We start from the raw sequence: 12,918 nt of genomic DNA, 5'->3' as shown, positions 1-12,918 counted from the left end.
TGTAATGGGAAAGGAAGCAGGACGTCAGCAGTTTGGGGAGGGGGCAGAGACACCACCACATCACTATTTCAGCCCAACTGTCATCCCAAAGAGACCCAGGACACTCTTCTGCCAGGAGCCACCCAGAGCACTGCACATGCCAGCTGTCCTGGGATATACTGGTCAGGCAACAGCCGCAGTGACTGGAGAGACAGCCCAGCACAATGACCAAACTGTCACTTGCAGACCCATCATTAAGCCCCGTCACAGGCAGCTTGGCTGTAATTAAAGCTCATTTCCTCTTCCAGGCAGGAAAGGAATAACAAGAAAATAATCTCAGTATCCTCCAAACCCTCCTGAAGATGCAATTCTCTCCCTGTAGATACTGCAGCATCACTGCAGAGGCAGAAATTTTCAATCTAAAACAGCAACATGTTAAAAAACATGAAAAAAATCCCTCAGAAGCCCTGCAAACAACACTCAAAGTGCTTTTATTCTGGGCCCAAAAGATCTTCCCACTGCCAGGCCTTATCCTCCAGGGATGCTAAAGCCCTCAAATTCCACTTTCCCAGCTTTTGTCTGTAAAGCAAAAGCCTTTTATGCACTTCCAATAGCAACAGATGGAGACCAGAGTGTGGGATTGGAGCTGCCAGCGGGTGATGAGGGAGAGCCTCGAGGTGTCAGTGCTGGAAAACCTTCGCCATTGACTCAGGCTGGATCCTGACACAGCCAGGGTCCATTCCACAGGACCCAAATTCCTCCTCCTAATCCTCAAAATGCCCCCAATTCACTCTCTGAGCAAAAAACCTTGTTAATGAGACATTTCCCTTTCCTCAGTTAAGCTGTTTTCCTTCACCCACCCTCTCTCCCCTGTGTGGGGGCTCATCCTTCCCCCAGTTTCCAGCAGCTTCCCACTGAAGTGTCACCGGTTCCCAAGACAATTGCTTATTCATCAGTTCTGAATATTTTAAATCTTATTGTTCTCGTCCAGCCCTTTTCCCCTGTTTCTTGAATATACCAACAAGCTTCCCATTCACAAAGACACATTTTCCCCTTTCCAGAAACAGGAACAGCCCCTCAGGGATGGGTGCAATCCCATTTTATTTGGGAATGATCTGGGTTTTTATGCACCTGCGGGAGCTGGAGTAGGGAATTGCATTGGCTCCTGGCAGGATCCAACCCTGTTGTGTCCACACAGTTGTGCCACCACTGATCCTGTTCCTGCTGCCCAAACGTGGGAGACAGACGCAAAAACCTGCCAATGTTTGGGATAGGAAGGAACTGGGAGCACTGGGATGTGGGATCTCCCCAGAAGCTGAGGCTGGTTTTGGGTAAATGTTGTTGCTGGGAATCAAGCCAAAGTCAAAGAGCAGTTTCTCCATCAGGTATCCAGCAGGTCACATTTCATTGAAGAGCATCAAATGGTGATGGTCCCCAGGGAGCAAAATCCCACGGGATTAGAGAGCACTTGCCCACAGCTCAGCCTGCAGTGATGGCAAAATATGGGCTTGATCCCTCACAGTACAACATCCCCTGTGGGCCCACATCCCAACCTTATGCTTAGAGGGAAAAATGAAGTCCTTTGCAAGCCCAGGACTGCAACCACCAGAACAAACCCACCTGATGGGAGGTGGGTGCCCCCAGCCCCTCAGACAGAGCTGGACCCACTGAGGCCATCCCTGCCTGTAAACCCAAGCTCATCCCACACGGGACGAGCCTGAGCTGCTCCCAGTGCCCAGGCTCATAAGGAACCTGCTCCTGCCCACATGAATTGAGTGCATGCAGCGACCTGGGGCTCCAGTCACACCAGGATGTGGGAATTTGCCCCGTGGCTTCCAGGCTCCACACACACCTGGCTCAGCCCCAGCTGGGAGCACCCTGCACTGACATGCCAGGACCCTTCCAGCTGGGCTTGGTTGTGTTCCTGCAGGCCCAAAGACACCAGGGTGACCCGTCAGACAGGCGGGGAACTGAAGAGGGGTGACAGCGGTAGGGACCATCCCCTCTCCCCGCCCCGGTTCTCCCAGCCCCAACAGCTGCCAGCGCGCTCTCCCGCTGCCACCTGGCGGCCACGGAGCACTCGGGCACAGCTGGGACCGGGACAGCGCCCCAAAAAGCAGCCACCGGTCCCCACTGTCCCCCCGGGAGAGCTGCCCAGCCCTCCAAAGCACAGCAAAAGCCTGGGTTTATCAAAACTCAGTTTATTCCAAATGTTAAAAGATTTTTTTTTGTCCTTTCTGCCTTGATTAATCAACCAAAATACATTTTCTTTTTTAAAAAATCCAACCCCTTTGGAACCATTGTATAACCCCAGACCTCCCCTCCCCAGCCACAACCGCCCCTCCTATTGCTATAATTTAGCTCTTTGCAGACCCCTCCTCACTCCAGGTACCTGGAAGGCTCCTCCTATAAAGAGAGTGTGGAGTAGGCTGGGCACAGGAAGCAAGAGCAGTTGGATCGGGGAGGCAACAGGGAGGAGGAGTCCTGCTGTTTCCAGCAACTCCGTGCACAGCTGGGGTCTGGGTGTCTGCTCAGCAAGGCCCTAACAGCAAATGAACCTCCTCCCTCAGCAAGTGAAAGGGAAAAAATGAAAGTAACAGTGCTCCCACCCGTGGGATGGATTTGGTTGGGTTTCCAAAGGCAACGGCAAAGAGGGAGCGGCCAGGACTGCAAAAAGCAGTGGTGAGGTGGCTGCTCCAGGCCATGGGGAATGGAGAACCTGCTCCTGGCCTCACTGCCTGGGGAAGCTCAGCTTGAGGGGATGGGAGCCTCCAGCGGTCACACAGCGCGAGGCAGCATTCTGCCTCACCAGCAGAATACCCACACAGCAGCCTCGAGCTCTGGATTAGAGGACAGAGATTCCTGGGCACATTCCTGCTGGACTCAGATCCACCTGGAACAGGCTCAGAGGGGTTTGGGGGGTGGCAGCAGGCAAATCCAGGCCAGAGAGGTATATTTAGGTGAAGGGGGTGGAGGAGCATCCAGATGTGGAGAACATGGGGACTCGGGGAGACTATTACCCAAACCTGATTGCAGAGCGAAGAACAAAACCCCTGGCTTTGCTGGGCCAGGAAATGTTAAAAAAACAAATGAGAAGAAGTGGAAATCCATCCAGGCACAGAACTGGGATCAGTTTAGGACCAAGCTGACCCGGGGAGCTGACAGAGCACTGGGCACCACAGGAAACAGACAAACGCTTGCAAGGAGAACCCACAGGCACCCTGTTCCAGCCACGCAGGCGCTGCTGGGCCGAGCTCCATGAGCCTCCTGCCCTCCCCAGGTAATCGGCTCCCCAACCCAGGCAGAAGTTGTGGGGGGTCTGGGGGTGCTGTGATTCCGCTGGGCCCGGCTGCAGTGTCACTTCATCAGCTCTGCTCCTTGTCACTGACCAGCAGCACAGTGTGCTGCCCGCCACTGGACACGGCCAGCACCCGCCGGTTCTCCAGCTGCTTCCCCGTCATCTCCACGGGGCTCCAGACATCATCCTCCTCTCCAGTGCCCAGCTGGTAGTTAGTGCCCATTCCCCACGCAAACGCTCGTCCTGCAAGAGAGGTGAAGCAAGCTTTGAGCCCCAAGTTGTTGCACAATGGGACGGCGACCTCGCACCCAGTGTGTTTCTACGAATCCAAAACACAAGCAGGACAAAGAGGAGGAGCACTTGCAACTGAAACAGGTGCTCCACCACAGAGGCAAGAACTTTTATCCCTTTGGGGAAGAAAACTAAACCACAGCCCACTCAAAACCTTCCTTCCTGCAGACACTGCACACAGGCAGATGCAGCACCAGAGCACGGAAGTCTGGCATCAGCGGAGTCAGAGAAGAGATTGCCAGGCCAACAACCCCCTCCCTCCTGGACAACACCATAAGACCAAGCCTGTTGCCACAGGCCCAGAAACACATCTGAGCAGCCACTGCCCAGGTGACGGGCACCAGGACCTGGCTCCAGTCCCAAGCCAGCTGGCAGCGTGGGGTGATGGTGTGCAGGGCTGGATGGACGAATGAGGAAAGGGCAGAAAGCAGGGCTCCCAAACCCTGGCACTCACCGTCACTGCTGACAGCATAACCAACTGACGCTCCGCAGGCCACCGAGACGATACTGGGGAGCTCCGGGATAACTGTGGGTGTACTCTTCTCCTCTGCCCCTGTCCCGAGGCCCAGTCGGCCATACTCTGCCCTGCCCAGGCTGTAGGCTTTACCTGGAGCACAGCAGATACACAAGGGGGGAGCAGAAGCTGCAGCAGGGCCAAAGCAGACCAGGACCTCCTGAAGGATCATCACTCCTCCATACCACACCTTGAGACCCTCACTGCAATCTCACACCAACCTTGTTTCCTTGAACACTGAGAGCTTGGAGGGCTCCAGCACGTCACCCTCATCCCGACAGCTCCTTGGCCAGGTTGAGGGCCATGGCATCCCCCCACCCCGCTGTGTGACTCCCAGCCCACCTGTCACAGTGTCACTCACCCTCAGAGTCGACGCAGACCGTGTGGTGCTGCCCGCCAGAGAACCCAACCCAGGACTTGGTGGAGTTCTTGAAGCACGTGAGGTTCTGCGGGGAGAAGCAGGGCTCGGTGTCCTGGGTCCCTGCAGGGTGGGACGCACAAACCCGGCGGATCAGGTCCATGGGCATGGACAGCTCCGGCACTGAGCCATCCACCCTGGGGCTCACCCCACCTGAGACCAATACAGCTGCCCAGCCCCAGAATCGAATTTCTGCTCAAATCCAGTGGGCACGTGGGCTGGGACCTAAAGCCAGAGCTATGCAGGGTGAGCCCCACCCCCATTTCCAGCACTGGTGCATCCAGTGTTTGGATTCTCGAGAGCCCAGCAGCTTCCCCCACCAGGCCAGGGCAGCAGGGGACTGGGAGGAGATCTGGAGGGACACAGGTGAAGCTCACCCAGCTGGTGGTAGTTGGAGAGGCCAAATCCATAGATGTGTCCCTCACGCGTGACAGCGAAGGTGAAATACGCCCCGCAGAAAGCGTCCTGGAAGCGCATTTTGGTTCTTCTCCCTTTGCCTCTGACAGGGACAAGCTGGGGGACCAGCATCCGCTCTGGGGAAAGAGACAAGGTGTTATACAAGCACTAAGGATTTACACCCTCCTGCATGTAAGGATCTGGCTCACTACATTTACATCACTGATGACACATAAGCCCTTGAGCATCAGGGACCGGGTCCCTTTGCTCCTCTGAGAAGGGCAGAGCGAAGCCAAAGCATGCACCTCTGAGAACTAAATCCACTCACGCAGTCCTCTCCGTCCTCCTCGACTGGCAAAGAGTGCTGGCACTCTGCCCAGCTGGCCCTGCTCACCACAGCCACACGTGAACAGGTCGCCATCCACTGTCAGCATCACCAAGTGGTCATTTCCTGGGACAGGAGGGAAAGAGAAGTTATGGAGAAGTCTTCAGCAAGTCCTGGGGGCTGAGATCCCACAGGTAAACCCCAAGCAGTCTCAGCTTATGGGGTTTACTGCACTTGATACCTCGACACCAATTGTGCCACCACCTAAAACTCCAGCATCACCCTCTTCCTGATCCCAGGAATTCAAAGCAGTTTTTCTGGGAAGGCAGTAAGGACACAGGTGTGCCCCAACCTCCCCTGGGCCCTGGACAAGGCCCTGGCTGCTGTGCCCAGCTTCCCCAGGCCTCATTAGAGAGCAAGGGCTCTGGCCCCATAGGATCACAGTTCAGGCCACTCTTGGAAGGCATTCTACATCAGACTGGTCAAATATTAACTCAGTATGTGAATCTGTGGGGGCTAAAATACGTTTGGGCTAAGTCTGTCCTCTTGAAGAGTCAGAGATCAACAAGCACACCCTTGTATCAGGCTCGGAACAAGGCAAGAGGGAGGAAAAGGTCATGGACGTTCCTCAAGGGTTGTGACAACCTCGTACCTGCCTGACCCTGCAAGCCCCAGGCCTCTGCTTGTGGAAGGGGCTCACAGCTGGTCTGTGAGTCAGAAAGAGTTAGTTGAAGAAGGGAAGCTGATAAGAGTCGCCTTTGCCCCTGAAAGAAGTCCCACCAAGGCTGTCAGCATGGCAACGGAGAAGAAGAAAAGACAAACAAGGGGTACTGCAGTTAGATCTTGACAGAAAACAGTGGTGTTGACTGCCTTGCACCAATGACCATTATGTTGATTTATTGTAGCCAACGAATAGGTGTAAACTTTGTGAGAGGGTATAAAAAGACAGTATGCTGCTAAAAGAAGAGAGAAGCCTTCTTAAATACATGGTGTTCTTCTGTTTGTTAGGACCATCTCAATGACACCTGCTCACCTGAAACTATTTTAACGACGGGCGCATCGAGCTGGAGCAGCACAGGAATGGAGCTCGTCTTCATGGGCTCCAGCAAGCCAATCACTCCATTGTTATCCTGAGGGAAGAGGCAGACACAGGGATGAGGCACAGGAGCAGCAGCCACCAGCGGAGCTTCCAGCAGCTGAGCAATCAGCGTACCCGGAAGGAGCCCCAGACAAAGACCCTGCCGTCCTCGGTCAGCGCGGCCGTGTGGCTGTCCCCCGCCGACACCTGCACCACCTTCTCCTGCAGCTCCACCAGCCCTGGAGAGCTCTCAGACCCTTCAGCTGAGGTGTCGCGTCCCAGGGCACCTTCATCGTTGCAGCCAAAGGTGTAGATCTGCAGATTGGGTGCAAGGGGTCAGGATGGAGCCCAGAGGGGCAACGGGCTGCGTATGAAGTCAGGGGACAGAGACTCACAAGGCTCAATTATTACAGAATCGTGGAATGGTTTAGGTTGCAAGGGACCTTAAAGCTCCTGTCAGTCCACCCCCTGCCATGGGCAGGAACACCTTCCACTAGATCAGGTGGTGTCCAGCCTGGCCTGGAATACTTCCATGGATGAGGCAGCCACAGCTTCTCTGTACCAGAGCCTCACCACCTTCACAGGGATGAACTTTCCAATATCACATATAAAATGGCAGTGCCACCCATCTACTCTCTGTGTGAAGCCATTCCCCCTTGATCTGTCACTCCATACTCTTGTCCTAAGTCCCTCTCCAATTCTCTCGCAGGCTCCTTTCAGGTCCTCCTTTTGACCCCCTAAAATTTTGTGGTCCATATGAGACCATGCTCACCCCTACAGCTGTAACAAGACGTGGGCAGAGCAGTGGCTGATTCCTACCCCCTGCTCCAGAACACATCCCAGAACCCACTACGCTTACCTTTCCAGTCTGGCTGAGGCACACCGTGTGCATCCCTCCAGCTTCCACCTGCACCACCATCTCCGGCAGCGTGACCAGAGCTGGCTTCTTCCTCTCCATGATGTCCTCACCCAGACCCAGCTGGCCGACGTTGCCCTGGCCCAGTGTCAGCACCAGCCCCGGCTGTGAGCGATGTGATGGGTGGCTGACTGCAGGGTGTGAGGGGAACATTTCAAGGTACAAGTTTCCTGGTAAAAAATCACCCCTGGGTAAGTGGAAGGCAAATTCCAAGGGATTTTTCTTACCTTTAACCTTTTTCGTCTCAGTAGAGTCTTCTTCTGGCACCAGGATCTTCATTCTGCGTTTTCCTGCCATCTTAGAATCTAAATGCCAAAAAGAGCCGATGTTACCCTGGCCCAGTGTCAGCACTAGGGCAGGCTGTGAGTGGTGTGATGGGTGGCTGACTGTGGGATGGGAGGGGGAGAAAGAACATGTGGGGGTACAAGTTTCCTGGTGAAAATCACTCCTGGGAAAGTGGAAGGAAAATTCCAAGGGATTTTTCTTACCTTTAACCTTTTTCGTCTCAGTGGACTCTTGTTCTGGCACTAAGATCTGCACTCTGCGTTTTCCTGGCATCATGGAATCTAAACACCAAAAAGAGCCTGTAAGGAGTCACCCACCTGGCAAACCAGGCTGTTCACTGCTTGGAGTGCCCCCTCACACCCTAAAAAACCACCTGATGGACTGGCGACTGAGTTGGGATTTGAACACTGATCCCTTCTCCCACTCTGGGAAAACAGAGAGCTTTCCTTTGTATATTTTATCCATACTCCCTACTTCATGCAAATGTGAACCTTCCCAGATTTCAGGTCCAGGAGAGGGAAGGGAAAAAGACAGAAGAATAAAAAGGGGGGAAAGGGAAGAATCGCAGCCGAGCCGTATCTGCGCCCTCGCTCGGTGCCCGGTTCCGCATGGCCCGAGCTCGGCCTCCGCCCCTTCCCGCCGTTCGAATTCCCCGCGGCGCCGCCTCACGTGGGGCCGCGGAGGCCACGGCCCGGCCCGGCCGCTCCTCCCGCCGCCTGCAGCTCCTGCCGCTGGCCGGTCGGCTGCGCCGAGGACGGCCCCGGGCCCGCCGGGCCCCCCGCGGCCGCGGCCCCGTCCCCATGCCCGGCCCCGCCGCCGCCTCCCGCCGCTCCGGGCCCGGCCCGCCGCGCTCCCTCACCGCCCGCCGGCTCCGCCGCGCTCCGCTCCGCGCATGCGCCAGCCGCCTCCCGGCCGCGCCGCGCCCCCTGCCGGCCGGCGGCCAGGCCACGCACTGCCCCGCGGGACCGACGGACACGGGGACAGACGGACAGAGGGACGGGCGGACACGGAGACAGAGGAACGGGCGGACACGGAGACAGACGGACAGAGGAACGGGCGGACACGGGGGGACAGACGGACAGAGCGACAGAGGGAGGCAAGGAGGACAGGTGGTGCAGGACGAGGGGACAGAAGGACACAGAAGGACAGGCAGCACAAGGCAGGGCTCGCGGCTGGCAGCTGTTGGCGCCTGGACAATAAATCCGTGTCACCAACTCATCCCGCTTCTAAGCTGCAGAGATGCCTGCAGCCTCCAATGCCGCAGCCAGCCGTGCTGGAACAGAGCTGCTGCAAAAACATGGTAATTAAACGCGCTGAATAATGATAACAGCGTACGAAAACCCAGCAGTCCGATATACCATCTTTCCCCGCAACTTACTGCTGCCCAAAGTGGAAAATACTTTTACTCTTGAAATAGGAACTAGACCAAACTGCTCCAGTTAGTGGGAGGACAGCAAACCTGTTTCCCTTTCATTCAAGGCAATTACCCTTATTCCATTAATCAATTCTGTTATTCCAGTCAGGAGGCCCCTATTAGGCCATACTGGTTTTTATTTACTAATAAAATTATGTTCCTAATTAATATCTTGACTGGCACAGACCACGATCCCCAGGGCTCACCCACAGCCCCTGAGATTGGAACGCCTTGGAGGCATCACCTTTGGGTATTGATCCCGGGCTAAAGCTGGGAGCCGATAAGCAGACCCACAGCCACTCCCTGACCCTTCCCCGGGGGATTCCGTGGCCAAGGACAGGCCATCTGGGCAACTGCTGATGGCCATTTCGCCCGACCCACTCCAGCACTCCCCTTCGAAAGGGAAAGGGACAGACGCGCGACCCCGTCCCTGCTTTCCCAAGCCACACCCCGGCTAACAGACCCACCAACCCTTCCCGACCAGCCCTCAATGCCATGCAGGGTTTGTGCCCAAACCTGGACTGAAGGTCGGATCTGCTCCTAATCCAGCTCCAACAGAGTGCCACACCGCATTTCTACACTTTCCGAGATGGTTCAGCAGCAAACAAATTATACTTGTGCACAAGAGGGGCACCAGCAGAGCACAGAGTTTTACCTAATGTTCAGATCACTCACCAAAAACACACACCAAGCCAGAGCCAAGTTCAGTTTATTGAGTTATTGAGGTACAGATTTGGACATCGACATGAGTTGAGAGCTGTATTTCAGGGCCCAAACACGAACTGCTGCCTCCACCCACATCTCTGTATGACCCACCCAGTTTCAGTATCGCCTTCCCTGTAATATCCTGGCTCCACGAGGTCACACCGATGGGAAGGTTTCTAAGTGTATTGCACAGGACAGCACACACCTTATGTACTTGGGTGGAAGCAAAAAGGGCAAGTCCGTCCCCAGTGTGGAGCACCCCAAGGGCATCTCTTTGCGGGCCCAGCCAGCCCCTCACCCCGTGGATTGCCTTCCTCCCGTGCAGCTCACCCCTAAGGAGGGTAACCACGGGCTCTGCCCCACAAAACCCAGAGGCACACGTCCCACCCACCAAGGGACCAGGGCCACACACGGTTATTTTTCGTGCTCCACGCACATGCTTTAACAGACCACTAAATCCACACATCCCTGATTCAATCGCATTTTGATTTCTGTGGCTACATTTTGTCACACATAGTGCGCTGACAGGAACTGGGCCACCACCTGACTCGGGCAGACTCTGCAAGATACTCACCCTCTCCGACTGAAGGCGGATTTTTCTGTGTCACTTCGGCTTAGCAGTTTCTGCAATATTTTACGAAAAAAGAAAATTTTTTTTTTTTTTTTTTGTCGTGTCCCACAATACACCCACAGAGCTTGAAGTTCAGTACACAAATTTATTTCAAGGCTTTTTTTTTCTTTCTGCTAAGACTCATTAACGTTTACTTATTGCCTTTTAAGACTCAGGATTTCTTTTTTCCCCCTATCTATCCAAAATCGACCACAATGGTCAAAGCTAGGAGCTTCCGACCTGAACTTACATTGCTACCACCCAAATGGCCCGGATTGCAGCTTTATCACTAAACCACACCAAGTATTCTGGAAACATCTATGAAATACACAAAGCATTAAATTTTAAACGCAATTACCTTCAAAAAACGTGTTTCATTACAAGTTTTTCAATTTTGGTACTGGAAATGAAAAAGAAAAGGCACTTTAGGGATTTGCTCAGGAGCTGGGGTTTTTCCGTTTGTCCCTCCCCGCTACGCACGTGCTCCCCGTCCCCCCGCGCGTGTCAGTGTTTCCTGCATGGTTTGTCTCCTCTGTCACGGCCCGGGGGCTCAGAGAAGCAGTAGGAATATGCAGGCTGCAGGCTCGGGGCCCGGCTTGCTCTCCAACGTCGTGGAACGGGACTGTACGTCACGGGCCCGAAGGCCTGCGCTCCCATGCGCCACATGGACAGAGCCGAGAGAGAGCGACTTCTCCGGATATCCACGTTGGACCTTTGCTTTAAACAATTATAACCACCTTGGCTCCCCAGGCCCCGCGCGTCCCAGCTCCGCCGACCACGCGGAGGGGCTACATAAAGATACTCACGTCGGACAGGCTGGACCAACCAAGCTTTAACAGGCTTTGGTGGAATCTGTAGGAAAAGGAAATGGCTCTGAGGGGCGGCTGAGGTGGCGCGGGGTGACTGCGCAGCACCCACAGCCACGTGTAACTCACGGCGTATTTAAGCGTTAAAACGGGGATGGAGCGGGCATCCGCTGACTGCGCAGCGCGGCCAGCAGGGCCTCGTGCCGCAGCGAGACGAAGGGATTAAAGGGTAAGAAGGGTAAAAGTGAGACGAACCTTACCTGCCAGCTCCGCCGCTCCGCACGGTGGGAAAGGCCGATGCGCTCCGCGCGGCGACTTTTATAGTACACGGGGGCGGGGCTGAACTGCGCGCATGCGTCCCGCGTAAGGGGCGGGGACAAACCGCATATGGGCATAGGCGCCGGGGCCAACACCCCCCAGACAGGGCCGGGCCAGCCGCGCGCGCGCAGTGGCAGGAGGGGCGGTTGGCACATGCGCAGTCGGAAGGGCGCGAAAAGCCGCGGCCTCAGGGAGGCGCCGCCATGGCTGAGCCGCCCTCCTGCCCCTCAGGAGCCGCCGGTCAGGCTCCTGCCGGGAGCGGCTGAAAAGAACCACACACAAACAGGGTTTAAAAAAAGAAGTTCTAAAATACTTTTATTTAATAATTAAAATCTGTTGTTGCGGAGACTGATATACAATGTAATGGCGGCTGTACAGGGGATGTTGTGAGGGAAGAGCCTCCAGCGGATGCTGAACCATGTTGCCACACTAGTCTGTGAACAAGACAAAGTTCTTCTCTCCCTCCCGCCCCCCCTCCCCACCCCAAACCCCCGCACAAGTGGCATCTCACAGACAGTTTAGTTTTGTGCATAATACAGCAGTGGCCCTACCAAATTTTTTTTTTAACCCGCATTGAGAAAGAATTTTTCTCTCAGAAGAGAAATACCGTCTTTTTAAGGTCACTTTTTAAGCCTATTCTTCCCCTCCTTTTGACCCACACACAGTGAAACGATCAAGTTTCCAGAAGGTTTAGCTGTAAAAATGAGAAAAAGGCAAGCTTCAACCCTGATTTGGGAGAGTAAAAAACATTTGAGAGAAAGCCACAATAAAAAGGACTGACTGCTCTCACAGTTTCCCCAAATTAAAAAGTTTTAAAAAGGCAACAGTCATTTTCCTGGTTCTGTAATTTGTTAAACAAGCCTAAATATCTCATGATCTGTTATTAAGATCACAGCAAGTGTGAGAGAGTGCAGAGCATTTATACATATGTTGGGGTTTTTTTTCCTTTTTTTTTTTTTTTTTAACAAAAAGATGCAGCATATGTTAATATCTACACAATTCCCTTCCAGGACAACAAACCGTTGGTCAGTAGTGATTCAGGGCATTAAGGACATGACAAAAAAGCAAAACCCCCCAAAAACAGCCATGTCAGTTGTCTGCCAGGGTTCTCTGTACACAGCTAATATACACACACATGCTTCCGAGCACATGCTCTCCTCAGATTCCCAACATCAGAGCTGCCTTTGTTTTTAATCTCCCTTCCTCATGGAAAGGAGAAGGAAATGAGGAATTGCAGTCCCCAAGACAAGTCTGTACACCTTGGGCAGGAAGGGTCGCTCCCCTGGGCACGGTCTCCTGGCAGAGTCATATTGCTGAGCCACACGAGGTATAGTGTCAGTTCCAGCCTGATGGCATGAGAGATGTGTCTGTTCCAGTGAAACGCTACATTCAGACAGGATTCCCCTTCCCTGGCCGAAAGCCCTTTGCTGGATATATTTGGAAGGCAAATCTTGGAAGAGCTGAGGTTCCACCCTCACTGTATTGCCTGGGACAGGGATGCAGAGAACTTCCAGCCCTCGCGGGTTTCTTGCTCCCTCCTCGGATTATTATGGTCGATGATATCT

At 54.3% G+C, this 12,918-nt stretch overlaps 2 protein-coding genes and 1 non-coding gene across 19 annotated transcripts in view; all 3 read right to left on the bottom strand.

Annotated features, from left to right (window-relative positions):
* Window positions 1-2,164: 2,164 nt before the first annotated feature.
* RCC1 (regulator of chromosome condensation 1) lies at window positions 2,165-10,852 on the bottom strand. 5 transcript variants are annotated; one of them, XM_038160610.1, is made up of 13 exons: window positions 10,710-10,739; window positions 10,588-10,629; window positions 10,194-10,243; window positions 7,704-7,781; window positions 7,443-7,520; window positions 7,159-7,346; window positions 6,435-6,614; window positions 6,255-6,351; window positions 5,225-5,347; window positions 4,878-5,033; window positions 4,444-4,563; window positions 4,023-4,175; window positions 2,165-3,520 (listed from the first exon to the last, which is right to left on the bottom strand). In XM_038160610.1, exons 4-13 carry the CDS (start codon window positions 7,774-7,776, stop codon window positions 3,345-3,347), a joined length of 1,344 nt encoding a protein of 447 aa, XP_038016538.1. In that variant the 5' UTR covers window positions 7,777-7,781; window positions 10,194-10,243; window positions 10,588-10,629; window positions 10,710-10,739; the 3' UTR covers window positions 2,165-3,344. The 5 variants fall into 5 exon arrangements, with proteins under 5 accessions (XP_038016538.1, XP_038016536.1, XP_038016540.1 ...); XM_038160608.1 differs by having other exon boundaries at window positions 10,588-10,852; XM_038160612.1 differs by lacking the exon at window positions 7,443-7,520 and having other exon boundaries at window positions 10,588-10,852.
* On the bottom strand, window positions 10,735-10,939 carry LOC119711246. The gene has a single exon (XR_005259683.1). It is a non-coding gene; the product is annotated as a small nucleolar RNA SNORA73 family (small nucleolar RNA).
* Window positions 10,940-12,261: 1,322 nt separating this feature from the next.
* Window positions 12,262-12,918, bottom strand: part of PHACTR4 (phosphatase and actin regulator 4) — a 53,411-nt gene continuing 52,754 nt past the window's right edge. For all 13 annotated transcript variants that reach the window (XM_038160596.1, XM_038160594.1, XM_038160601.1 and 10 more), the window contains one exon: window positions 12,262-12,916. In XM_038160596.1, coding sequence (XP_038016524.1) covers window positions 12,901-12,916 — 16 coding nt within the window. In that variant the 3' untranslated portion in view covers window positions 12,262-12,900. The remainder of the gene's footprint in view (window positions 12,917-12,918) is intronic.

Source organism: Motacilla alba, chromosome 23 (assembly GCF_015832195.1).
Source record: "Motacilla alba alba isolate MOTALB_02 chromosome 23, Motacilla_alba_V1.0_pri, whole genome shotgun sequence".
Classification (NCBI taxonomy): Eukaryota; Metazoa; Chordata; class Aves; order Passeriformes; family Motacillidae; genus Motacilla; species Motacilla alba.
Note: the sequence above shows the minus strand (reverse complement) of the source record. Positions and strands in the feature narration are given on the sequence as shown.